The sequence below is a fragment of the Lasioglossum baleicum genome, chromosome 5 (assembly GCF_051020765.1).
Source record: "Lasioglossum baleicum chromosome 5, iyLasBale1, whole genome shotgun sequence".
Lineage (NCBI taxonomy): Eukaryota > Metazoa > Arthropoda > Insecta > Hymenoptera > Halictidae > Lasioglossum > Lasioglossum baleicum.
Window position 1 is genome coordinate 17,205,554 of NC_134933.1, and position 26,749 is coordinate 17,232,302.

Below are 26,749 nucleotides of genomic sequence, written 5' to 3' on the forward strand. Positions count from 1 at the left end.
CCCGAAATGTGGCGGGATGCAACGCGGCAAAGGTAACGCGAGTTTTGCACGCACGCTCAAGTGGACGCGAATGTCGAGCCGCGGAAAAGGAAAACACTCGCGATATGGAGTGAAAACGCGATAGAAGGGTACTCGTGTAAAAAATTGAAAAATCGGGAGACTCGCGGAGGGGCGGGGAAAGGAATTCACGGAGAGGAGGGAGCTATTCACGCGACCGAGTCAAAGGGAATTCGTCGAACAGAAAGAGCCGATCGAGCGCATGGGCGGCCGGAGAGAGCGTGCCATGCCGCGCCGCGCCGTGCCGTGCCGTATTTCAGCAGGCCCTGAAATAGGGCGCGCGCGGCTTGCACACTGCACACAGTGCAGAGAGCGTGGCGTACAATCGCGAGGCGCGAGCAATTTCAAAGGGACCCATCGGCCCGCTCGCGTCGCCGCCCGCGCCAAATATATTATCCGCGTCTCTTGCGCTCCACGCGGGTCATCAAACGCTGTTTTTGCCCGCGGCGAATCGTTTCACGCGGTGTCCCGGGGCTCGAGAGCGGAAAGAAGGGATCTCGTCTCTGGCAGAACGGCCCCGCCTCGAAATAAAGGACCGGAAGCACACGGTATCGACGACGATACCCGGTATCTATGTATATATCGTCGCGACGTCCACGAAAAGTCACGTTCTCTCTCCGGACTTTAATCTTCCTCTGTTTAGACGAGCTACGCTGCCGAGATTATCGCGTTCGCCAGACGTTCGATGCTTCCTGCGCGATTATCGAGCGTGTGCGAGTTACTCCCGCGATTGTACACCGGAAGATACATTTGCCGCGCGCTTGCGGATCGGTCAAATCCAGTCAGATTCGGAGCAGGCGGCACAACAACCTCATCTGCCGCGAAGCTCCTCGTTTTCGCTCTTTATGCATAAATAGCCGCATTACCCGCCGCCTCCGCTTTTATTACGTCCTTTTTTGCGCCGAGTCGTTCCAGCGGCCGAGGGATCAAAGGGCTAATACCATTTTTCTTCGTACTTCGTCCCGTCGTGCCCGCGCGCACCCAAACCCTCGAGAGTTCCTTCGTCGCGCGTGTTCCTCGACACGACGGTTTCAGAAACGCCGTGGACCGAGGGAGACATATGCACGAGCAGAGATGAAGAGAAAGAGATCGCGAGTAACTCCAGCGCTGAATAACATTCGGCGTATAAAATAGCCGCGCGCGCCGGGTCACGGACAAAGGGCCTTTAGTGGCAACCAGTGTAAAAAAGATTTACAGAGTGGGAAAGAGGGGGAGACGGGGGAAGGAGCTCGCTAGAACAGGAGAGAAGAGAGAGAGAGAGAGAGAGAGAGAGAGAGAGAGAGAGAGAGAGAGAGAGAGAGAGAGAGGGAGAACGAGAGCGAGGAAAAAGCAGCAGACGCAGTGTGCTGGTACCCCTTTTCAGGGCACAGGACGTCTCCGAACGCTGGGACGTTCGTTCTCATCCGTAACCCGAGACGTGTAATTAGGAGCACCGGACCAAGATGAATAGCCAAGTGGCCGGTGGTGCAACCAACCACCGGGGAAGGGAAACCGAGGTCGAGGGGGGTTTGCCACGGCACATCCATCGACAACGGGTACCTACTCGTGTATTTGCGGACGCCAATCTCGCGACAATAACCCTGCTCCCCATAGGATACAATTCGATCCGATTCGATCCGATTCGATCCGATTCGAGGCACTCCTTTCTCTTCGACTTTTCAGCGAAAAGGTGCACGTTGCACGGCGGTGTCTATTCTAGTCGCAACGGTTTCGGCGTGGATCGATTCGGTCCAGGTTCCAACTTTCCGGCGAAAGATGTTCCCGTCAGGTTTCGCGTGTTGCGAAATGGCAGAGCGTGGCCGGTCCTTAAGGAATGTTCGAACTGAAGGATCGTAGCTCACAGTCGTCCCTATTAATTACACGTGGAGCCGCGCGTATACGACGTTATACCGTCGATATTAGGTAGGTGGATACGTAATATGGCCCCTCTGTGCCGTCGAGTCTGCGTATATTCGCTATGTAGGTGTGCATGGCTATCGAACCGGTTCTGCCGTTCGAGAATGGGGGAGGGGGGAGAATGGGGAGAGAGAGAGAGAGCAAGAGAAAGAGACAGACAGAGAGAGAGAGAGAGGAGAGCAAGAGGGAAAGACGCGGCACACCGGTGGGTAACCGGCCGGCATCATGGACGATGGAGTGAGGCCGTAGCCAGCATCCACCCGACTGCCACACCACCTTTACCATCACCACTACCATCACCGTCGTCGTCGTCGAGACTATCACCGGCATCGAAGCCGCTGCGACTTTCAGGACGGTGCACACGTGAGATCGACACGATCGATTCAAGCGATTCGACCGACCAGCTGCAAATTGGAGTCGTCGAGTCGCCGAGCCGCTTTTCAGATCGGTCCGCCGAATTGCCCGACCGTGTTAAAGGGCCATCGATACGGCTTTGGCAACACTCTCGAGCGGATCCAACGATCGCGTATACTCCCGCCACCAATTGGATGCTTTAATCCCGCGATTCTCTCTTTCTCTCTCTCTCCTCTCCGCTCGTTTTCATAGAGAGCCGAGAAGCCAGGGATTCCATCGAGGGACGAAAAAAATTACGTGCGCTCCGAACTTTTCACCGGGAATCGATGAAATCCGGCGGGCAACGTCGAACGAGACTCGTCGGCTCGTTACTTTTGAGTAACCGAAAGCGGTACAGCCTGCGAGAACGACGAAACGATCTAGGATCGTTAGCGATCCGAGTAACGCGAGTCGGAGTAATCGCAACGGACTGTGAGAAAAGGGGCTCCGATGAAGTAGGGGAGAGCCGAGACTGTTCAAAGCGGCCGTTTGTCTTGGAGTTGCGGCAGCCAGACCCAATTAACCATAATTACAGCGCGGTCGAGAAAGAAACGGAGTACACAGAGATTCGCCGGCCTCGCCGAAAACAATCCGGACAAGAAAAGCAAAACCCAGTTCATAGCGCCCGAGCACATCTCCTGCTCACAGGCTTTTCGCCACTTTGCCGATCCGGTTGACCGAATAACTTGATAAGAATTCGTTGCTACGGATCACAATAGATCGGGGATCCAGGAAGACAAAAGAATCCTGCGGATCGTGTGGCATCGCGCCGTTGCATGACGTGTAATACTCACGGAGGCCGAGTAGAAATGCAGCTAGCTCCAGACTCCGCATCCTTGTTTAGTGTCCAAGTATGGGGAAGCACGCGACACGGAAGTATGCACGAGTTTTAGAGGAACTCGGGCGTGGAAGACGATTCCGAATTCGAAAATTCGCAACTCCTCACGTTGCCGTCATTCTACGGTATTCCTCTGCGGTTCCGATTAAACGGTTTTTAAATCTGCCGACGCACTGCACGCGTTGAAAAAACGGAACCTCAGGCAACCATACACCTCGAAGCGACGCGCGATACTGAGGGCCACTAACCCACGCCGCTTCGTAGCGACCCCTGTACCAGGCCAGCCCCTGATCAAAGGGTTCACGGCCGCTCGGCAAACTCGGGCTGCCGACACTAGATCCCTCCACCATCCAATCGTACAATCACCGAACGAGCACAGCCTCCGACGAATCGAATCTCAACCGGAGTACCCTCTTTCTGCTAATACACAGCTCGTTAAATCATTCGAATTATTTCTCAACGTTATTATTGTGCTTCGGCTATTCTTCTTTCAGTCTGCCATCCATTTTTCAACAAAGAAGAAAGTAGAATCAACGGCGTGAATGATTCTCGCCGTTTACGTCATAAGGTACCGCGTACGTCATAGCACCATTCCTCATAGCGGCAAAACGCTCAAGCTATTAGCCAATTAGTTCTAGGAATTCTTCCGCTTGATGGCGCCGCCTGCTTGTGCCGATTTACAGCGCCATTTTCTGCAGCGGCGGAACGCCCAAGCTTGTAGTTGATGAATTTTAATCTCTTCTGCTAGATGGCGATGGTAGGCATGATGTATAGCGACTGCTAATAATGCAAGTTTCTATTTTATCAACACTATCAGTTTTCTACTCTACCGACAGTAATAGTGATTAATTGTAAATTATGTTAATGTATTTTTGGACACATTCTGAATAGTCACTTATGTATTCGTTGCTTCTTATTATTGATAAAATAGAAAATTGATAACGTTGATAAAATAGAAATTTACATAATCGACAACCACTACTCGCAGGAATTGTATGGTGGCGCCATCCAGCGTAGGAAACCGCAAATGGAATCGGCGAGTAGTTTGAGCGTTTTACCGCTACGTTACGGAACGAATAATTACGTTTTTATAACGACGATTTTATGACTCCTCTTTTATAACGAATGTCCAGCTGCATCGATTGATGTATTAAAAAATGCCTCATTCCATTAAAAAAATATCGATGACCTTGAAATCTTGTAAATAAAATGACCTTGAGAAAAATTTTTACCATCATCAAATTAGCCCCTTGAAACAGTACAACTTTGTTCTGTGGAGATTTTTTGTACGACTAATAATAACCGAGATATTTAGGTGTTCCCATTTAAATGCCTCACCCTGTATATTTATTGAGAACCACCAATTTTTCCCGGTCGTCCGACTTGCCGTTCAGTTATACTACTGATTTCCGCAAAAAATTACGCCCGTCTAACTTGTCGTTGAGTTGTACTACTGATTTGGAGTTTCGCTGTCATGTTTGTTCGACATTTTCGAATATACATAGCGAAGAAAGTGGCACGAATTTTCGATGCAAAACAAGGCTATGTGCAAAAATGTAGGTCAATTTTCGACCGATTTTCGGAAGTTCAGCCAAGATTTTTAATAAAATGCGCGGATTTATATGCGAGTGAGGGACAGGTAACCGCGAATGGATTTTCAGTGACCACGGAAGACGTGGCGAAATAAAAGAACGCGGCAGATAGTACAATTCAAATTCGATATATTATTTCATACATCTTATGACACGTACATCGTTGTTCTCTTCTCCAGTAGTTGCAGTATCTTATTCCATAGTATTTATAATAACAACCTAAACAGTCACGTTACTTACGTCCCTACGTTTACTATATATTTGTTTCGCTTTACGTATTGGTGGATAGATCTCATTGTCGCTTCCAGGATCTTTCCAGAATCTACGGTTGCTCGCGTTCGTGGAGCGTGTGTTAGCGCAAAGGAAAATGTCTGTTTGTATGCGCTGATTAGACTGCGGATTTTATGCATTTATGACAAAAATGTATAGATGAGATGTAAACCAGTGAAAATGTTCTTCTCAACGTATTAAAATGATTAAAAGAGAAAACATTTTAATTGGACCTCTGCCTATCAGACTTGATCAAGGCAATTTTTATTCTGCATAAAGATCCGCTATCTACTATTGCGGGGACTCTAGCGTATCATGGAGACCGCCAACGCGTGAAAAGAAAGCCCAGTTAATTTCGTTCGGAATGTCAGCGACGCGGTATCCGATGATTGCGCGAACTATAATCGACCAGTGAACGTTGCAGCCTCCGATACTCGTTCGGGAACGTATGCAACAGTTCCATGGAACGATTGATGAAACTATGCGACGGAGAATCGATCAGGACACAAGCGAACGCTTCTAAATCATTTTCGAAAGGATCTGTTCTATCTTGATCGCGATCACGATCTGGAGCGAAGAAAAATGTCGAGCCCAGTCACTCAACAACGTATTCGTACGGTTTAGAAAATTGTTTACCCACCAATTTCAATCGCAATAAACATTTGGATTTTCTTATTTATACGAATCCGTCTTTATTCCGGATCGAGAGAGGTCTACGCACGATCACGAGTACAGCGAACGAAACGAAACGAAACTGAGAACGTCTCGAATGCGACACCAAGTTTGTTCGCGTAACCCTTCCTGGCGATCCAGAATCTCGTCGTAGTGAAATGGTACATATTTACACAGACGATCAACGTGTCTCGTATGTATATATATAACATATATATTTTTTTTTATGTACATGTCGCGTGTGCTCCCGTGTTCGCGTGCGCGCACACAGATATAAGGACAGAGAAACTCTCTCTCTCTCTCTTTCTCTCTCTCTCTCGAAGAAGAAGGTAGCAATGGACTATGTGTTCCACGCGGTCGCGTCCTGGAAAATTCCGACTAACTACGTTGATTCTTTCGAACGGCGCACGACTATTTATATTATATACAGCGGAGCTCTCTGCCTCGAGAGACGCGAGACGTGCGCGTTGTCAGACGATCGTTTCGTTCCAGTTTGCAGTTTTAAAAAATTGATAAACGTTCCACCGAGACATTAGACGTCCTCGCGCGTCGCGTGCAACACTACTTGTCATGTTGACGCGCAGAAGGAAACGCGCTTAGCGAACGAACAAGAAATGTACAAACAATTATTCACTATCCTCCTCTCACTATCTACCGAGAACGTTCTCCTCCTTGAAAAAATTTCTGTGGTCTCTCCGCCTCTCGGTGGATCCTCTTTTCCGTTTCGATCGTGACGACTGCCCTAGTAGCATTTATGGTTGACATTTTGTTGGGCCTCGGCTGCAATATTGGTTGACCAAACGTAGGAAATGTCGGCTTTTTGATGTAGGTGGGCCAACGTCATTATTTTTACAATATTTCTTAAATGATATACATGTAAACAATGTATTTCCACGGTAAAAATTGAGGGAAGAGGGGGAAGCTTAATTACACACGTCGGACCTGAACCTGGACCCACCTGCATAGTAAGCAGAGGTGGGCATTATTTGGCGAAACACAAATATTTCAAATACTATTTAATATTTTAGATTTTATTTTGCTTAAGGAAAATAGTATTTTAAATAAGATATAGAATTTCGAAAATAAAATATTTCTATTTCAACAAAGGTATGATTTCTCATCTATTAGCATCATTAAGGGAAGAAATAACATCCAGTTTGGCTTCCCTTTCTTGCAATCGATGCAGGCAATTTTTGTTTTGCATAAAGATCCGCATCATCAACCATATCCCAGTCAACTCCCAACCGTTGGCCAATCACAAATGCTACTAGGGTGCGTCATCGACAACGGGATATATCGGTCGGCTCTATTCGACACGGTTACAGACACGTTATGGATAGACTGCCGATTTTATGCATTTATAATAAAAATAGCTGTCAGTCAAAACTGTGGAAAGATTAATAAAAGAATTCGAGAGTGTCGATACCATTGTTTTCGTTCTACTAACAAGGGACATTATCCAAATGTAACATGTCGATTGTAATGACATTTATGCAGGATATAGTTTGTTGAAAAATATTTGACACGTATCTTTTTCATCTGCAATGATTCTTGTCTAGGGGGTGAAAACAGCCCTCATATTTAGGGGTGGAAACCCTACTTTTGCTAATATCTTGGGAACTAGAGGGTCTAGGATAATGATTTTTCTCTTTTGTATAGTTTTCGATCAAGGAATGTAGTCATAAAAAGATTATTTGTTTAATCAATATTTAAAGAATTCACCTTTTCATTGCAATATTTCTTATCAACTGTTTATCGATATTTATACAACTTTGTGTACATAATCTATAGACCAAAATAGGGGATACGTATTTCTGGAATTTCTTTGTTTGTGTCATCTAACAATAATTGTTAAATATATGTATAATGTGAATTTTTTAAATATTGACTAAACAAATAATTTTTTCCGAAATCTTTTTATATAACTATATTCTTCGACCGAAAACACACAAATCATTGTCCTAGATCCTCAAAAATAGGGGTTTTCACCCCCTTAATACGAATGTAAGTAGCCAAAAAGAAAATACATGTCAAATATTTTTCAACAAACTATATCCCGTATAAATTTCGTTAAAATCGGCGTGTTACACGTGTGTAATGTCGCTTGCAAGATTACCGAAGAAAGACAGAAATTCGTAAGTGCCACTTCTTGCGACAGATGTAGAAGATTTATATTTTGCATAAAGATCCGCAGTCTAGTTATCAAATTGCACGTAAGAATAGGAAAACGATACGCGACTCGAGGTCGACCGATAACACAGATGCAACGTGTATTGAGCAAACGTAATCCCGAAGAAACACGGACAACGATATGTACTCGTAGTTTTGAATAAAGACAACTGGGCGAGAACGCTGGGTAAAATTGGTTTCCCTGCTTATCGTACGATACACGTTACCTAACAATCGGAACTTAGAACTCGAACATACTACCGGGACACCGTGACTCGACTCACGATATTCACCATTATTAATGTACTCCAGGAACAAATACATGTTTTACACATCGATAAAAATTCGACTACGCGCGGGTTCTATCGAACGCAAGGAAATAAGTAAAGGACCCGTCGATGGCTGGACGCACGGTCGCGTTTCAACGATATGTCTCGCGATCTCGTTATCGCGCTCGCCATCGCGTTCACAGCGAGTACCATCGACTTCCGTATTCGGAGTCCGTTTCGCCAACTATTGTCGATGATATGTACCATAGCTTTGTTGTACCATAGCCTTCGTCTTACTCGATTCGAGCGATTCACTTCCGATCGCCCCACCCGCTGTTGTAATACCAAGACGAAGCGCTCTCGTCCCTCGTTTTGCTCCATGTATTGTCCAAACCGCTTCCTCCACCGTCCTACAATAACAAACGTCTACTGTTAAACAAGGCCGCCAATACAGCGGCAGACATATGTTAACCCATTGCGGTCCAAACAGAGTTTCCTCTCTTTTAATTCCAGAACTTGGTGTGTCACATACAGGATGTCCCAGCTAACTTGACCACCTTGAATCATTCACTGGGACACCTCTGTTCATTAATTAGAAATCGATGTTTATTCATTAATGATTTGACCCATTTTTCATTTCAGCCAACCGAGTACCCATTTACTGCATTTATTCTTTCAACAATTCATTAATTTTCCTCTAAAAATATTACAGAATTTCTTTGAATGTCCATTCTTTCCTTGCTAATATATTAATTTATAATCTTAATACATTACCGACCGGTGATTATTGCATAATTTTGAAAAATCTATGGTACATGATTAAACACTTTTCAATGGAACCTTCAATAGCAACAGCAATTTTCATTGTGAACTAATAAGTCACCCACAATAACGTCATCTATTAGTAATCCTGCAGCCATCAGAATTGTGTTTTGGAATGCAAGAAGTGTACAATGCCGCAGCCTTCTTATACAAATATCACTCAGCAAAGGAAATAACGATTTTTTTGCTAATACTAATTTCAACAAACATGCAAATGTTCGTTCATTGGACAGGTCTCCCTAGCTCAACTACATTCCTATATGGAATTTTACTAACTCGTTTAGAACAGTTGCGAAATACTAGAACTGCTCTCACATACTATACTTCTGGTATTACAGATAAATGTGATAGAAATCAGTAAAATAAGAAACCACTCGAGCAAAAATCAATGTCTGGCACGACATGATACCGCGAAGGGTTCGAAGAGTCGCGGTGTAAATTTCGCTCACCACAACGTTCAGTTGATGCGTCGCGGGTGACAAGTAATCCATGTTGGTGTAGTAGGAGGAATAATTTTGGTAGCACTGTTGCTGGGTTGTGTTGGTCGTCCACGCTAACCTCTGATGGTCACCTGGAAATCCACCCCCGTTCTCCGCTGCTACCGGACTCCAGATACTACTGCTACTGCCACCGCTACTGCTATAAACCGTGCCCCCTAACTGAAACATACGACGCTTTCTCTTCAAGTTCTATCTATATTGCTGTTAAGGTAAGATTATCCCTTATACGTATTCTCGAACAATTATAAATAGACTGCTAGACAATATTAAAAAAGCTATCGTCTTTTTTAGAGCGTTCGAATATTAATTCGAGTAACTGTATGTGTTTGGTGCTCGGTAGTTCTAGTGTTAACCCTGTGTTTTATTTGAAAGCATAGTTCCTTTACCTCAAAGGACAGTTCCTTGACTGCTACTTATTTGAAACACTTTTGTGTACTAATTACATTAAATATAGCTCTCAAACTTTGTTGTAATTTATATTTGTGGAACTTATATTTGTTTTTAACTAAAAAAATAAGACAATTAAACAAATAAAGGAAGAACTAAATACATATAACCTGTTTCATCTACATTTTTCTTTCTCTAATGTCGAGTCACACTCGACAAAGGAGTGCAAAGGGTTAATAGTCTCCTTACGTTGAAAACAATACAGAAATATTCTTAGATTTTCTATATCATTTTGTTTTTGATATCATTAGATTCATGTTGTATGTTACTATACATTTAATATATTATACTTTAACTCTATAATGTGCATGGAAATATGCAGCGAAACTAGGGCATGTCCACACTGAAGCAACATCGAGCTACTTCATAAAATAAAAGTAGAAGTGCCACGAAATGTTACTCGTGTGGACATAGCTTCACGATTACAATCGTATCGAAGATCGTACAACATGTTGGAATGGAGACTTACACTTGGCGGTGTCGTACTAGCCGCTAGAAGCAGGCTGGTCGCGCTTCCCGGTGGTTTGTACTGAGGAGAATCCCTTAGGAGTGCCGGTGAACTGGCTGCCGATCCGCCTGTGCCTCCGCTTCTACAAAAACACACAGATCCATACACATATAAATCGAAGCTATAAAATTAAATGCACAACTACTTCGTACAATATTTCTCATGAAATCGACACGACAAAATGTACTTTGGATCCATTCGTGTCTCTATTTGAATGGGTTTCTGCAAGAAGAGCCTATAAATTTTTTATTCGTAAAATTAATTGCAACGATCAAAATTTAATGTGACAAACAAAGAGATTTTGTGTTGTTCTTGTGGTCTGTTGATTCGTCTTGTTGTACGAAACCTTCACAATGAATTTCACAGGCTTACTCCATTGATAACTGTTATGAGCGATCGAAATGAACTTCTCTCATCGATAACTGCTTTGTTATCGAGGAGGAACCAATTATTTTGAACACTAATAACTGTTATTTGTAACCAAAAAGTATAAAAATCGATATTTTTTGATCATTTTGTTCTCCGAATTTTTTTCTTTATATTTCGTGTACATTATCTTAAATTTTAATAATAGTCAACTTTTTATTAATGATTTTTATTGTAGAAAATTTTAGAATAACTGTTATTTTTGGACCCTGGTGAATTGCAATAATAAAAACCAGCTGAAGATGGCATAGGCCCTTCTTGCATTGGAAAAGACTGAAACCTGAAAGACTTTTTCTACGGTTTGTTTTATTCAATTTTCAAGCAAAATAAGTTAGGAAACACGTCAACCGCATACGGAATCGTATCGGATCCAATGAACCGAGACAGAACGACTGACTTTAGGCGAGAAAATGAGGTTTGAAAACGTTTAAAGCTCTTGAATGCTCTCGACGGATCCAAGCAGACGTCATCGTAAAACCTCGATCTTTGTCGGAGCGGGTTAGGTGGCCGACAATGAGACGAGAGGACAAATTGTAATGTGACCTCCCAGGTGAGAAGGTAGATATTAACAAATTGGTATTTACAGGGGTGTTGTGGCAGGCACTGCAGCGGCAGGCGTGGGCGTGGTAGCAATCGAAGGACTTTTTCCAGAGGGCGGATTGTTGGTCGGATTCCCCGAGGGTTTCTTCGACCTCGGTGCTTTGTCCTGTTGTTGCTGCTGTTGCTTCTGCTGTTGCCTGCACTTGGCTCGACGGTTCTTGAACCATACCTGCGGATGCACAACGGGTCCGGATATATCAACGATTATTTCTCGTCAGCTCGATGAATCTCGTCATCGAATCGTGCTCGCATGCATACGTGGTAACGGAAGCGAAGCGTCGCCGTATCGAGGACCCTTTATTCCAACGTGTAAGCGATCGAACGCCGCTTGCAATCTATGCCCCGATATTCGAACGCGACTGGTATCGAATTCTGTGGAATAGGAGCAGCGGGAATGCTGCGCGGAGCTTTCATAAAGCCGGCATAATAGCCAATTATAAGGAAACGCGCGGAGCCGGCGGCGCAACTATCAATTACCAATGAAGCCGACTTCGGCAACGCGGACGGAAGCCTGTGCGAGTTCGATGTTTGCGTTATCATCGAGCTAACGAAATTGCGAGAATACATCGAACGCGCCGACCGATCGGCCCGCCAACTTTCTCCCGCAGTTTTGTTTGCTTTGAACGACGCGACTCTTGAATCGAGCAATAACCTTAATTATCCCGTCGTTCGGCGCGTTATTCCGCGAGACACGAAAATTCCGCAAAAATCGGTTTTCCACTCTGTGTTCCGGATTTCTGCGCGACACATTCAACAGACTCGGCTTGTCCTTCGATCCATCGTTCGCCCTCCTAGATTTCCAGAACGCGAGAACGACCTCGAGAGAAGGACGCGAAATGGAGATAGAAATAGGGAGAGAGAGAGAGAGGAAGAGACCGAGTCCGCGGAGGGAGAGAGCGAGACGGAGCGAGAAGAAGACGAGGGACGCGCGAAGCGAGAGCAAGGAGGAGAGGGAGAGAAGGTGGCGAGAAAGAGAGAGGAGCCTAGAGAAGCCCTGCGCGATCAATGTTAGAAGCGGAGAGGTGAGCTTGGGTTTCTACGGATTTTCTGGGGAACGACACGAGCAGCCCGCGCGCGTTCTTCCACTGAAGCTGTTTCTCGATGTACACGCTCGTACGTATTCCTCGCGAATTCTCCAGGTCGAACCCCGTCCGTGTGTCCCCGGAGACACTATCTGCCTTTTCCTCGAGACGCGCTCGAGTCTCGCGTCGTTCGTCGTTTAAACTCTCGCAGTCGTTGCTGCAGCGATCGGACATCGTGCGTTTCTTCTCCGACAGAACTTCTAAATACAGAGACACGATTGTCCGCGACTGTTCAAGCCACGAACGACCGACATAACGCGGCGAGGAGAAGGCTCCTCCGGTTTTGCAATTGGCGATCTGCCGCCGAACGTGCGCAAGACTATGGTCTGGCCCGGGGCTATTCATTTCATTTACGGGGCTGGGGCCAGGTGTGTTGGCCCGCAATTGCGGATGCGATGCGCCCTTTTCCGCTCGTGATGAGGGTGGAATATGCATGGCCACGTTCACGGACCCCGTCGGCTTCGAAAGTCGATTCGGAGGACACGAAGTCGTTCGTGACGATGTCGGACGTTAACGATTCCACGATTCGTCCTGTATCGACGAACGACCTTTGTCACCGGAGTTTCCTATTTGTGTCGCACAATGGCGCCTGGCCGAGACCGTTCGGGAAGATTTTCTTCTTCGAGGCGTTGAAGCCGAGCTTTTCAAACAGGAAACAATAGGCTACGAACGATACGGGTTCAACGTCGTCGTCGGCGGCGGCAGCGGCGCCGTAGCCGTCAACGGCTCACGGGCTGAACTACTCTAACTTGGTTAATACCACTATTCAGGAAACACGAGCGTTACGGTAAATCGATGTTGTCTACGGACTGTGCTGTCTACATGCCAACACTGCTTCCCCTCGGTAACGAGACACCGACCCCGAACAGAGTATCCCTACGGTTTTTTCTCGATAGACGAAACCAACACCAACGTCTCACCTCCGCGATCCGACCGAACGCGCCGAGTCATACCTGCACTCTCGACTCCGGAAGGTTGATCTTCATCGCCACCTCCTCCCGCATGAAAATGTCGGGATACTTCGTCTTGGAGAACAGGCCCTCGAGGATGTCGAGCTGCGCCCGCGTGAACGTCGTCCGTTCCCTTCGTTGCTTCCTGGGGTTACCTGTAACACAGGGTTCGACCGATTCGCTGCAGATTTCGCTCGGATGTCGCGAGGATCGTGTAAATCGCGTATCGTAGATGTACAGTGGTCGGCGATGGTAAGAGACCGCTGTTTGCTTGTCGCGCTTTTGCCCCGAAGGACGACAAAGATATAACAAATACGAAAATCTAATTGGAATGTTGTAAAATAACATGTTGACGTCTAGAGGAACGGTGGATCCAATTCATTTTGGATCATTGTCCGTGTCCTGTTCATCCAAGAGAATAACTGATGACTAGAAACGTTCGAAACATGCGTGCGTATGGTAACGATAAAGCCCCACGATAACGCAGGCTGGCGTACAATGTGTTAAGATAATGAAGAAGAGTTTAAATGATATGCAATTTAGAATTTCTTACGCGTCACGGTTCTTCGAACAGTGGTCTTTTATTTTCGTCAGCCACTGTATCGTTGAGAGCTCGGCAGGTGACACGATCCGTGATTGGCAGGGCCGCGGCCGTTCCGCCTCCGTGACAACTTGCCAGCTCCCAACGATATGTATGATAGTACAAGACAAGGGGCACTCACAGTAGTAGGACTCACCGGCGGGAGTGCAACCGGGGTATCCGATGGTGGAGTGTAAGGCCTCGATGGGCGGCATGCCGAGCGCGCTCACGTAAGGGTTGGTCTTGAGGGCACCGTAGGGGCCGGCCGCGGACGCGCCAAACGCGGCGGGCCCGAAAAGCTCGGAGGCCGAGGTGGTGGAGGCGGCAAGGCCCCCGAGATCGGTGGCGCCGGCGCCCCCGCTGCAGCCGGAAGTACCGCCGAGGCTGTTCGGCCACATCACCACCCCCTCGGCCCCCACCACGACCACCCCCCCGCCCCGCGGCCTTTTTGCTACGACCTCCTTCGCACCTCCGAATTACCCACTGCCTCTGAAACACAAAATCGAACGTTATCTCCAGCCTCGTACACGCTCCCAACCATCACGATAGATCTAATCTAGAGTATCGGGTCGAATATTCGTTTTCAAAAATGCGGTAGAACGTCGATTATCCGAGCTAATCAGTGGATCACGGTTACTTAGTTCCAGTGCTGAACTAAATCCTTTGCGAATTATGCTATAAACCATATATCATATAATATGTTAATCGAGCCAGCACTAAACCTACCGCTGCTAGTTAAGTGACCGGTTTCAGATAATTTGTTTCACAATTATTAACACATTGCATGCAGGAAACTACTTTTACGTAAAAGCACGTATTTAGTAGATTTGTGCTGGAGAGCGGGTATTGTATAAATACGATGGACATTGTAAGTACATATGTATGGCGTTTGTGTTGCTACATGCAACGGTTTGCATTGTTTCTGTCTAGAAGTTTAGTAAGTAGCGCAAGTCCGCGGCGAAATATACCCGCATGCAACGTGTTAAAATTGTAAGGATGCTTCCACACTTTATTGAAGCGCATATTATAATAAAAATCATTGTCATTTCCATACGGATCGGTAGTCTGATATTTAGCCTCGAAACTATTCAAACAATGAAGGATTCAGACATCGAAGGCCCGAATGATTGAAGTTCTGCCGTACGTGTAGAATAAAGTAGCTTAATTTGGACTGAGTTTACGAATCGAAGTCGATCGGCACGACCGTTAACGCAGCAAGCATTTCTGTTTTTTTTCGAAACACGATTGAGAGAACCGAGTTCAAACTTTCAAACTAGGCTACTCTCTGTTGGCAGTGTTCGTCGCGCAAGTTGCAGTTGCGCGCGACTCGCTCTAGAAAAAGCGTCCTCTTTACGCGACAGATTATGGATGGAATATCACCTTTACTTGGAGAATCGGCAAGTACCTCGATATCCGTGGACGGCAATTTAAATCGGCGGAGGGAATTTCAAGGCTGTAACAAGTTCGACTAAAATTTCACCGACGAGAAAACCGAGCTGCGAAAAAGGAAGCGGAGGATAATGGAAAGTTCGCGGGTACTTTATACGAATATCGAAACCGATCGCGGAAGATGGAAATAACAGCGTCGCGGTTGGCAGCTGGTTGCGGGGGATAATCCGAGGAAGATGCAACACGACTCCGGTGCTTTTCGAAAACCGTCCGTAGCCCGTACTCCTCTCCTCGCTTCTGGTTCCCCTCGTAGACAACAGAGCGTGGCCGAGACTAATTCCCAAAACGCGATATCTCTCCTTCTCTGTTCGTCTCTGTTTCTCCTGTACTCCGCCGAAAATCGAGAACCACGTAGAAAAAGGGAACGACAATCCTCGCCGCTTTCGGGTACACGACGCAGCCTTTCCGCTTCGCGTTTAGCCGCCGCTTAAGCCGCGTTTTATCCTCTCCGATTACAAAGTCAAGAACGTCGTGTCCCGGCCTATCGGCCCCGCTCCGTTCGCCTTTCGATCTCGCACCTTCGTACCCCCGAGGATTACTTATTAATTTATTTGCCTTCCCGTTTATTACATCTCTCTCGGCTGCACGTTCCACATCTGCGTCGCGACGACGACGACGACCTAGACTCGCGCGCTCGGACGTTCCGTTGTTTTCCGGCGCCTCCGGACGCCTCGCCTCGCACATGTTTCGGATTAGAGACGGCTAATCGGCCCCGGTAATTAACATGTGTCGCGCGAAAAACAATCGGATGACGACAGAAGGCGACCGGACCGAGTGTTTCCGAAATGACTCGCGGCTGGCACCGGCGCGATGCGTTGCGAGCGATTAAGACCTCGTACGAGAATAACAATCGCGAGACGCGAGGTGAACGGTGGTCCCCAATCGCCAAATCCTAAACACGTTTCTAGGTGTTTCGTCGAAAATTTATCATTCATTATTAGACAGCGGATTTTATGCATTTATGACAAAAATGAGTACGTACAATTTAAAACAGTGGAGATATGAAAAATATTTATAAGGCCATCAGTGTATTAGGTTCACCTTAATTAGATAAATAAAAGAAGAATGAAATTTTTATTTGACTCCTGTGTCTTGCAATCAATGCAAACATTTTTTATTTTGCATAAAGTTCCGCAGTCTATTCATTATTTTCAAGTTCGCTGATCAAGAATCAGACTTTAAAATTTCTAAAAACAAACTGGCCGATCCAACATGGCGCACGGGTGTTTCATTTCATGCCTTCGTGAATCTGGCATTTTACAAAAAATCGAGATTCTTTATTTTGCTTAACTCGTGAATTTTTATTATCACTGCTCGTGTACTTTAAATACCATGCAAGATCATAATGCAAATAGTTTGATAGTTTTTCTGAAAGACATTCCTAAACGTTGGTCGGGCTAGCAAGAGTGATCTCTTCAAATTATTTACTTAGCACCGAGCACTCTGACACGAGAATTGCGTGACGATTGAAGGCAGTATTTGAACTCTGACCGCTTCGAATGCGTAAATGATAAGACCATCGTGTCTTAGCTTCTCCGTAGAGTCATTCGCTGAGCACCCAATCAAACAACGGCCTCCAGTGGAAACTTCATTTTCGAGGTTTCGCCCAGGTTTTGGCGATTCGGTAGCACTGTGGATAGGCGCGATGAAGCGTCCAACGGGAGACCAAACTTCTCGACCGCCGCGGTACGTGATTCGACGGTTCGCCAGCGTCGAATGAAATTTCGCATCGATAAATCCTCTTTGATACTGCATTGTTCTCCTTTCACGTCGGTCCCCGCATCGGAACCAAGAGTTTCGAATGAAAGACGCGACGCCACGCGTAGGGCGCGCTCGTTCAGGGTACTCTTGTGATTGTTCGAGCGAAAGTTCTTCCGCGCAAACATGGATGAACACCCACGTCGCCTCTCGACCGCTACTCGACTCTCACGGTGTATCGTGTCCCCCTGAGTTATCGTTGAAACTTCTATCGTCTCCGTAGCCGATTCCGGAACACAGATTCGTCGCGGTTCGTAAAACACGGGACTCGCGTCGCACAATGATCGTGTGTCGGGCGTTATCGCGCGAACAAATTGTAGAAAAGTTTGAACGGCGAGAGAATAGGTGCAGGTGGACGCGCAAAGAGTCGCCACGGCTCGAAACAATCTAGCTCCAAATGATTTTACCGTTTAATTGCGTTCCTGGCCAGAGATCCTTCCTCCGAAATGAAGTTTCAGCTCGATGAAAGAGAATCCATAAAGCGCGAGCTTCCCCGCGACCTCTCTACCCCGGCTGGCTATATTAAAATTTGGCTCGCTATGAAAAGAAGGCCAACGAAGAAAGAGCGGCTGCTCGCTTTTTCCCTCTCTTTTTCTCTCGATCTCTGTCTTTCTCTCGGCCCCGCTCTTTCCCCCTCTACTCCGCTCTGCTCTCTCTCTCTCTTTTTCTCGTTTTCTTCGTCGAGGGTCCTCGTGGAGGAAGTCGGGCGCAAATCTCTCCAACTTTGCGCACTCGTGCGCTTTACACTAACCACAAAGCACTCGTTACAGCCGCGCCGGTGCGCAACCGAGAAATGGGCAAACAATCGTTGCACTGCATCAGAGAATCGGTGTTTCGATTCTCTTGGTCGGTTCGCCTCTTCGACGAGACTCGCGGTTGCGGTTTACCTGCGTTCCGGAAAACTGTGCGCAACGGCGAGCCCGCTCGAACCGCACATTTAATTCGAATCTAGCCGCGATGTAGCGATAGCGATGCGATATCTCGCGAGGGAGAGAAAAGGGAGCAGAGCCGCCCCCCTCGATATCGGCGGGGGTTTTACGCGCGATTCACGAAGAAAAAGCCGCGGTTGTGGTCGGGAACGAGGGAGCGCGAGGGTGGCCGAGACTTCACCGCGAATCTGCCACACTTATTTACACTGCCGTGATATTAAAAGCCCGCCACGGAATCGAAACGTTCGCGTTTGCGAGGGGAGGAGTGACGCGCGCGCGTTTCGAGAATCCTCTTCGGCCGCCTATTGCCAGAAGTCTCTTTATCTTTGTGCAGTTCGGCGCACAGGACAATGCACTTGTTACAGGCCGCCAAGTGTGGACAAAATGCCCAAGTCGCCACTCGATTGCCCCTCGAGGACACTCGAGTTGTCTACGAGCCTGCTGTACCGGAGAGGCCGAGAGAAAGAGAGCGAGCGAGCGAGCGAGCGAGAGAACCTGTCGAGAGAGTCGGAGAAAGACAGAGACGGTCTGGTCTGCCTTTTCCACCCCCGATGAATCGATCTCCCGCTGCAAACCAGCCACCTCCCACCCTTAGCCCTTCGCCGGTCCGGCCCTATTGCAAACACTTTGCGTTACCAATCGACGTATATACCGGCACGTTGTCCCTAATGACTGTTAAATCCCCATTATTGCGTACCACGTGTTCTCGCTGTTGCCCTCGCTCTCCGCGTCTCTGGGGGTTGCCGGTTCCGCGCTTAAGAATTCGTTACGCGACCACCCGGCGCGAGCCGACAACGAGGATTCTACGCGCGACGTCTTCCAGTTGCATTCTCGCGCACCAATAAACGATAAATACTAGCCGCGCGCTTCTCGTAACGCGGTACAAGGGAGCGAAGTTCACCGTCACGCGACGCGATACACCTGAAGTAGCAGTGGTGGTAATCTTCTCGGCGAATGGCGAGAATGCGTGTGACTCGACTGTGTGCGCCTGACCAATCAGACGGTTTCTTTGCGAATTCTTCTCGCATTCCTTCCGGGTACCGTGTTACGAGACACGGGCGGCAGGGACTGCTCGAGACGAATCGATTCCGACGTTCGATCGGGTCGCGACCGAGCAAGACTCGCGGTTTCCAGAAAAGCAGAGGGAAAAATCAAGGATATCGCGCACCACGCGAGGAGAACGATATACTCGCCGGAGTGTGTACAGAACGCGAACAAGTCAGCCGAAAAATCGTAGCGGGCGATATTTTAATTTCGAGGCACCCCGATGCGGTTCAAGGAAGAAATATAGCGAGCACAATTTGCCTCGGAGCTCTATTCGGAGTTCTGGTGCGCGAGGAGCGACTACGGGCAGAGCTATCCGCGGAAAGTTAAGTTCCCGCTGCATTGTTTCCAGGAGTGTTTGCACACAACCGCATTGTTCCTGAAGAGCAAGCACACTCTCGCTCCCGGAGTCCACAATGGCCGTGTACCGTGCACGTCGGGCACTGTCTGTGCGTGAAGAGCAGAGAGAGAGAGAGAGGGAGAGGGAGCACCAGGAAAATCCACAGCGGGTACTTGCGAAGAATTAACCGATTTTACCAAATACGCGTTTCTACGTTGCGTCTCCTCTGCGCGATCTTTATTGCGGAACATCTCGACGTCTCTCGGCGTCTCCGCCCTACGAGCAAATCGTTTCCTAACGAGCGTCGCGATAATGTCGCGATAACGTCGCGGAGGAAACCCCGAAACGGCGGAGGGTGCTGTCGAACCTTGATTCGTTCCGCTTCCACGAAACCTCTTCCGAAAGAAGGTCGCGTCCCGCTACTCGAAAGTCGAGGGCGGATTTTTCCACGGAACAAAACCTGTCCACGAGCGTCTTCCACCACCGTGATCGTACTTGAATGCCTCCGCTAAGAAGTGGCATCCGCGTAGTCACGAGGAAACGTTTCTTCGCCGAGCTCTCTCGCATTCAATTGCAACTTCGCTCTCGGAGCTCACGGTGTTTTGTTGCGCGTTCATTGAGCATAAAACTTAATTCCCGTGGAAACGCCATGGGCTATACGTATACCGTGTATACGTGCGTCTCTGTATTTGTACCCGCGGTACCTGTGTATACGTGTATACTCGTATACAGCTCTCCTTCTCAGGGGTTGTTCTTTCACTCGGATAGTTAGTTTTTATTCTCGACTCAAAGGAAAAAAGATTCTGCCGGTGGGCTGGTGCTCGCTCACCGCGCCGCACCGTACCCTCTACCCCGCAGGAGGGATGAACTCGCTTTCTTTTCTTCCAGTTCCACCGTTTCTTTTCTTCCTTCGAACTCATTCTATCTCTGTCTTCCGAGCCGTACCGAGGATCGAACAAATTTCCCGAGGCACGCCGTCCAGCCGATCTCGGTGAGTCGATTCTTCCGGAGGTTCGCGACGACCACCCCGTCGTCGTTCGTTCCACCGCACACCATCGAGTCCTGCACCATTTTCAGACTCTTCACACACGGTAACACCTTTCTCGAACGTCGTTGCTGGACGATATCCGCGCGAACCGATCCCTCCGGCACAAATTCTCGAAAATTGAACCTCTCTCCAGATAAATTCCTTCCTCGAAAGCTCTGTTCGTCGTCGTCGAATCGGTACATGCTCGTCGAGAATCGACCAGTCGGATCTGTATTCGCCGAACGGTTATCTGGCCCTGGGCTTCTCCGGAAATGCCATTTGCTGTCGCAGGATATTCTTGCAGGAATCGACGTTGCGAAGAACCGGTAACGATACAGTTTTCCGCCGGAGCATACGGAAACCCGGCACCGACTAGGATTCGAAGCGTTCTCCGCTTCCGCGAAGGACGCTCCGTCACGTATACACGACGAGGAGACGAAGGTCCTCCTCGTGGAAGGCGGACCTTCACCGGGAGGGAGGCAAGCCAAGAAGATTACCGTAAGCAGATTATTTCCGTGGAAATCCTGCTGGCCAACTCTCTCGGTCTACGGTCTACCGTGGTCTACGGTCTACGCAGACACGCTGGTCCGTTTTCGGACCGAATTTCGCGCGAGATTCCCATCGAAGTTCACGCGACCCGTCGAACGGAGAGAGCTCGTTTCCGAAACGTCGAGTCGCGAACGCTGTGAACGCACGTCGAAAATCTAAACGTCTTATCGGCGTGGAACGACAGTAGCAGCGAGACGTCCGCGCTCTTCCAGCAGCCGCCGAGCCGAATCGGCGCGGAACGGAGCGTTCGAGAGTGCAAGCGCTCGCATAGATGCAGTTTATGAATCGCTCGATAAAACGGCGATGCGGGGAAGAAATACGAGCGGATTAAATTTTTTCCCCGGCAGACTCGCGCGGTTATTTAGCCACGGACGTGACAACGGACATTCGGCAGTGAAAAGCTCCACGGTACCGGTTGCGATTAATAAAACGCCCATCGACGCTTGCGCGAAAGACTGCACCGGATTAACTTTTTTCCCAACGGCACTGTATCGTTTGCTCCGCGCGAGAAGAAATGCCGTGAATGCTTTCGCTCGCCGAGAAAAATGCGAACCTGCCGCTGCTTCGTGGAGAACGCTCGTTTTCCAGGGACGTCGCGCGTCCCGTTGAATAATCGCGATTCGTTGGTCGTTCCTCGCGGATATCGGGGGAATACGACGTTGGTTCCCGTCCGTAAATTTATAAGTACGTTCTCCCTGCGGCCGGATAGAAGCTACCGCCGCGCGTACGTACGGTTCGTCGATTAAATTCCGGAATTTTCCGAGGTTTTTGCGCATCGGAGCGCTCGAATATCGGTTGATTCGGGTTTTTTTCACCCTCTCCGGACCCTCCGCCACTTCATCCTTCTCCCGCTTCATCCCTTTTTTCTCTCGTTTACCGGAAAATATAGTCGCGCGGGCAACACCACCGCCACCAGCACCATCGAATTTCGCGAAAGAGGACGTTACCGTGTTGCAGCTTTCCCTTTTCCCGGTGAGGGCTCGCGCGATAATTATCCCGAGGGAACGAATTACTCTAGAGATAATAATGATTACCGGCGCAAGGCTCGGAGGACCACTCGCGATCGTCGTTGTTGCGCGCAAGTATCGCCGACAGCGGCGAACAAATGACTCGCGAAACACAAGATTCCGCGATGTGCTCTCCGAAGGGAAGCCCGCTCACTGTTACGAAACGAGTAAACATCCGATCGATAGGCGCGTCGCTGACGATTCTTGGACACCGACGATACGAGAGCGTCGATACCGAACGAATCCGTCTCGCTGCTCGCGGAACTGTCGGAATTGCGCGGAGTTGTACGGAAATTTTACGCGCCACCCAGGGGATGGTTGTCGCGAATGCGAACCGGAACGCGGCGTTCAACCCCCGCTTTCGATTGCGCGGCGGGACACCGTAAACATATCGCGACACTTTGACAGATCGGGGCGCGCACTGGAGGTTCCTCGTCGTCCGTTTCCTCGACTTGTTCGAGCGCGTAGAGCAGTTCTCGTTGTCCGGGATTTGGCGGCGGTGTCGAAGTAGAACGCGCACGCGGTGGTTGTCGGCTAGGAGAGGTACGGTGTTCGCCGCGCAAACGTCAAACGGCGGATGGATAGATAGATAGATAGATAGATAGAGTACTCACCGTTGGTTCGTTGGTATCGTTGTCGGCGATATTCCTCGTCTCGAAGCGGTTAATCCTTGCGGAGGTGTCGTCCCGGTGGATGCAAGGTCGGGCCTGATAATGCGCCGGTGGCGTTCGACAGGGTCGAAAGCGAAGGTTAGGTATCCGGTTAGGTTGGTCGCACGGCACACACGCTCGCCGCTACTGCCGCGACGTTTCGCACTACCGACTCGACGAAACCGATAGAGTGTGTATCACGGATATGTAGACCGATAATGACTATTCTATTCGCTAATCCGTCCGCGTCTCTCTCCTTCTCTGTTCTCGACACACACACTGTCTCCTCTCTCTCTTTCTCTCCCTCTCTTTCTCTTTCTCCGCGTGTGACGGTCTCTCTCTCTCTCTCTCTCTCTCTCTCTTTGACTGTGTCGCTGCGTCTCTGTTTATCCGCGCGTCTTTGTCTCTCTCTCTCTCTCTCTCTCTCTCTCTCTCTCTCTCTCTCTTGGTTCGTTCGCACGTTCGGGGTTCTCGTTTCGGTCCGTAGGTCTGTCTCTGTCTTGCTCTCCGCGTTCGATGTTCCGTGTGCGGGATGTGGGACAGACCCGGGACAGATGGACAGGGATAGACGGTAGATAGGTAGATAGGTAGGTAGAGAGAGCAGCGAGCGCCGCGCGGCTAGGCGGCTATTATAGCAGGAGGGCGTAGGAGAGCCCAGCTCAACTTTTCACGAGAACTTTAGTTGTTACGGATCGCTCTCTTGGCCGAGGGGTTATGCGCGAGGGGGGCGCGCGCTCGTTCGTCGCTCGCTCGGCTCTCGGCGAGCCGCGCCGCGCCGCTCCGCTCCGCTTCAAGGGAGACCGGACCTGCTCGCGAGCAGATCTTTCGGGGTGGGTCGAAGGGAGGCGACCAACCGGCCGAGCGGGGGGTTGGGGTGCGTGAGAGCCCGACGAGGCGCAACCGAGGGGGTGGGGGAGTGAAGAGGAAGGGTGAGAGGGGCACACAACAGTGTTCCGATGGCAGAGAGAGGAACGACGGAGGAACGACGGAGGAACGACGAACGGACAGAGAGGACGGTTCCCGATCACCTGGACCGAACGAGACGGAAATCGTGTCGCGTTTGCGCGTACCGAAAGAAACAACGGGGGAGAGAACCGGCGAAATTGCCCTCGCGAACAAGGAGAAAGGGAAGACCAGACACAGACGAAGCCCAGCTCGGGCCAGGAGGGAGCGAGACCGACCCGTGGATGCTGCTGAACCGCGACTGCTCGTCGAAAGTCGGCGTGGCGAGAGGAGGAGCGTCGAGGCCGGTTCACTCTGGCGGGGAGCCAATCGGATTGGTTCCTGCGAACCAACCTAACTGACATAACCAGCCGCGATGGCAACGCTTGCTCGACGCGACAGCGCGCGACGCGACCCGACGAGACGCGACGCGCGACGTCACGTACAGTCCGTCTCTAAAAATATATTCCAGCACCGGTACTCGCCTCCGTTTCTCTCCACCCCCGTTCACCTTTCCCCCTCCTTCTTTCCCCCATTTCCCTTTTCCTTTCCCTTTCTCTCTTCGCGTTTCTTCCGAACAAACCATACGGCGAAGAGAAGCGGCTGTATTCAAAGAAATAATAGGGCAGACTGATATTCTTCTCTGTCTATTACTCGAGCAGGGGGTGTTCGTTCTGGAATCCTCGCGAAAATCGACCATCTTCGAAAAGTTCCTCGAATCATGGCCCCGCATGGCACGATACTTTTTATAATCCTTTCCCCGTTTGTCAACAACGTCCCGGGACCTTCGTCCAGATCGAACTCGGGAGAAAGATCGGCGGTCTCTGCACGATTTACCGCCGCGAAGGGTGGACGCGTTTCGCGGCGATTAACGTTGAAACGATGCGAATAACGATGCTCGAGGAGCCACTCTCTCTCTCGTCATCGTTCGATCCGTTGAAACGTTCTCGATTAATCTCGTTACGGCGGAAGAAGGCACCCGTTTGGCGGGTTACCGGTTTTTTTCTCTCTCCCACCCCTTCTGCGAAACATCGATCTCCGGCTGTGATACACTCCTCCTTTCGTTAGGCTCTGTAGCCAGGTGATAGCTACATAGGCCGGCGTATACCCACAACATAGCAATTTAACTTGCTCACGTGCGAGCGGTTAATGCTCTTACGGGATTTCGAAAAGATCAGCCAGCATTACTATGCTATTAGCGTAGCTAAAACCGGCTTGCTTCCATAAACCTATACTAACATGCAACCACTTTATTCACGCCGGCCCATTCACGTACTCTTAGCCAATTTTCCTCATTGACCGATTGACTTGTCGCGCGAGTCCTCGACACGCGACGACGCGACGCGACGTGTCGCGCGCCCGTTTCCGACCACCAAATTTACTACTCTTTATCCATCAACCGAGAACAACCGCAGCAGGCATCGACGTCTTCGTCGAAACCGCCGGCGAGTAGAAAAATCGTTTCTTCCCGACGACGACAGACAGAGTAATTCCCCGAGCCTTCCCGAGTGTACCTCTGCGGTCAAACGGAAAGCATCGACCTCGCTTTTCCCCGGGTAATTAATTAATTAATTAACTGGTAGATCGCGCGATCTTTAGTACCCTATTACACGGCACATCCTGTATGCATAATATCGCCGCGTCCCTTCGAAACCGATAACTAAGTCGAGAAAGTAGCGAAACCTGTCGACTATACTGTACGATTATTCGTCTCTGTTCGTTTGATTCCCGGTACGACAGTTTTCCATTGGGAACGATATCATACTTAACGCCTGCCTGCTCCGTGACGGGAACGCGAGCGAACGTTCGCGCCTCCGTTATCTCTCTCGCACCGGGTACACCGATCTTAATTAGCGTAACGTTACCGCTTAAAGATGATTACACGCGTCACCGACCGAAACAAACCGTAACAAGCAGGATTTTCACGGTTCCGCTCGGGTTAAAACCGCAGCTGTTCGAAGTCGACGCGCCGCCGCGAGGACGAGTACTTTACCTGTGTATACGAGTGGCATAGTTTCTCGACGACGGAACGGCGAAGCGTAAACGAGATGGTTGGAGAAAGGATCGATTGGTCGAAGACGACGCGCGCGACGCGACGATTCAAAGATAAGGATAACATTGGATTTCGGGGTGCAGCGATCGCCTCTCTGGATACACAGTCGCTTAAGGGCGACTGTCTCGTTAAACGATCGATGCTCGTCGTCCCGTGGCACACCGCGAAAGCGCATTCGAACAGGGCTTAAAATACTCCGGGGTTTTATATAGAATGTAGTTCATGCTCATCATCCCGAAGATCAGCCGGCTGAGCCGTTCGACAAACCGTTCGAACAAAAAGCACTGAAAAAAAGACAACTCGGTGCAAATAACCTTTGCTACGTTCTCCTGGTCTCCCCCTTGGCCTCTTATCTCTCTTTGTCTCTCTACGCCTTTCCCTCCGTTCCGATTTCCCTTGGTTCTTTCATCGATTCGCCCCCCGTCTCCCTCCCCTCTCTCCCTCTCTCTCTCTCTATCGCTCGTTCGTTCTCATTTCATCCAGTTCCTCTCCTTTCAGTTTTCTTCTCGTCCCGCTGCTTCGAACGCTACCTACCTATACATGTACGGACGCCCTCCCTTTCTATCCTGTGGCCTCATAGGGCAGAGCTCATTGCCGAGGAGAGCGAGACCGGGAGAGGGAGCAAGGAACAGACAGAGGGAGAAAGGGAGAGAGCGGAATTTGAAACTGAGGCAAGCCGCTTATGAAGCTTTCGTGTAAATCACCGGTGAAAGTCACTGAGTTACTAAGTCAATGAATTACCCGGCTCGCCGACCGAGTCAGCCGAGGTCACACACGTCTCGGGGTTACACGGCATTAAGTATTCTCGGCGAACGTCGCGTCGTAACGCCGATCTTTCCTCGATCGGCTGCAGCCACATGCGACGAAAGCTTCGTCACGCGAGATGATCGCTAAACAAATTGTTTGGAGTTTTGCCTTGCCACCATCTGG

General features: G+C 49.1%; 2 protein-coding genes across 4 annotated transcripts in view; both read right to left on the reverse strand.

The window, feature by feature from the left end:
• LOC143208610 (tyrosine-protein kinase-like otk) overlaps positions 1–3,440 on the reverse strand; it is a 48,104-nt gene extending 44,664 nt beyond the window's left edge. The window contains exon 1 of the mRNA XM_076423148.1: positions 3,141–3,440. Within this exon, the coding sequence (XP_076279263.1) occupies positions 3,141–3,180 (40 nt within the window). The 5' untranslated portion in view covers positions 3,181–3,440. The remainder of the gene's footprint in view (positions 1–3,140) is intronic.
• A 1,435-nt stretch (positions 3,441–4,875) lies between these two features.
• Otd2 (homeotic protein ocelliless) lies at positions 4,876–24,080 on the reverse strand. Of its 3 annotated transcripts, none has more exons than XM_076423254.1 (7): positions 22,789–24,080; positions 14,229–14,560; positions 13,495–13,646; positions 11,444–11,628; positions 10,395–10,515; positions 9,428–9,637; positions 4,876–8,566 (listed from the first exon to the last, which is right to left on the reverse strand). In XM_076423254.1, exons 2-7 carry the CDS (start codon positions 14,467–14,469, stop codon positions 8,468–8,470), a joined length of 1,008 nt encoding a protein of 335 aa, XP_076279369.1. In that variant the 5' UTR covers positions 14,470–14,560; positions 22,789–24,080; the 3' UTR covers positions 4,876–8,467. The 3 variants fall into 3 exon arrangements, with proteins under 3 accessions (XP_076279369.1, XP_076279368.1, XP_076279367.1); XM_076423252.1 differs by having other exon boundaries at positions 4,878–8,566; positions 14,214–14,560; positions 22,789–24,077; XM_076423253.1 differs by lacking the exon at positions 22,789–24,080 and having other exon boundaries at positions 4,877–8,566; positions 14,214–14,497.
• Between the last annotated feature and the right edge of the window lie 2,669 nt (positions 24,081–26,749).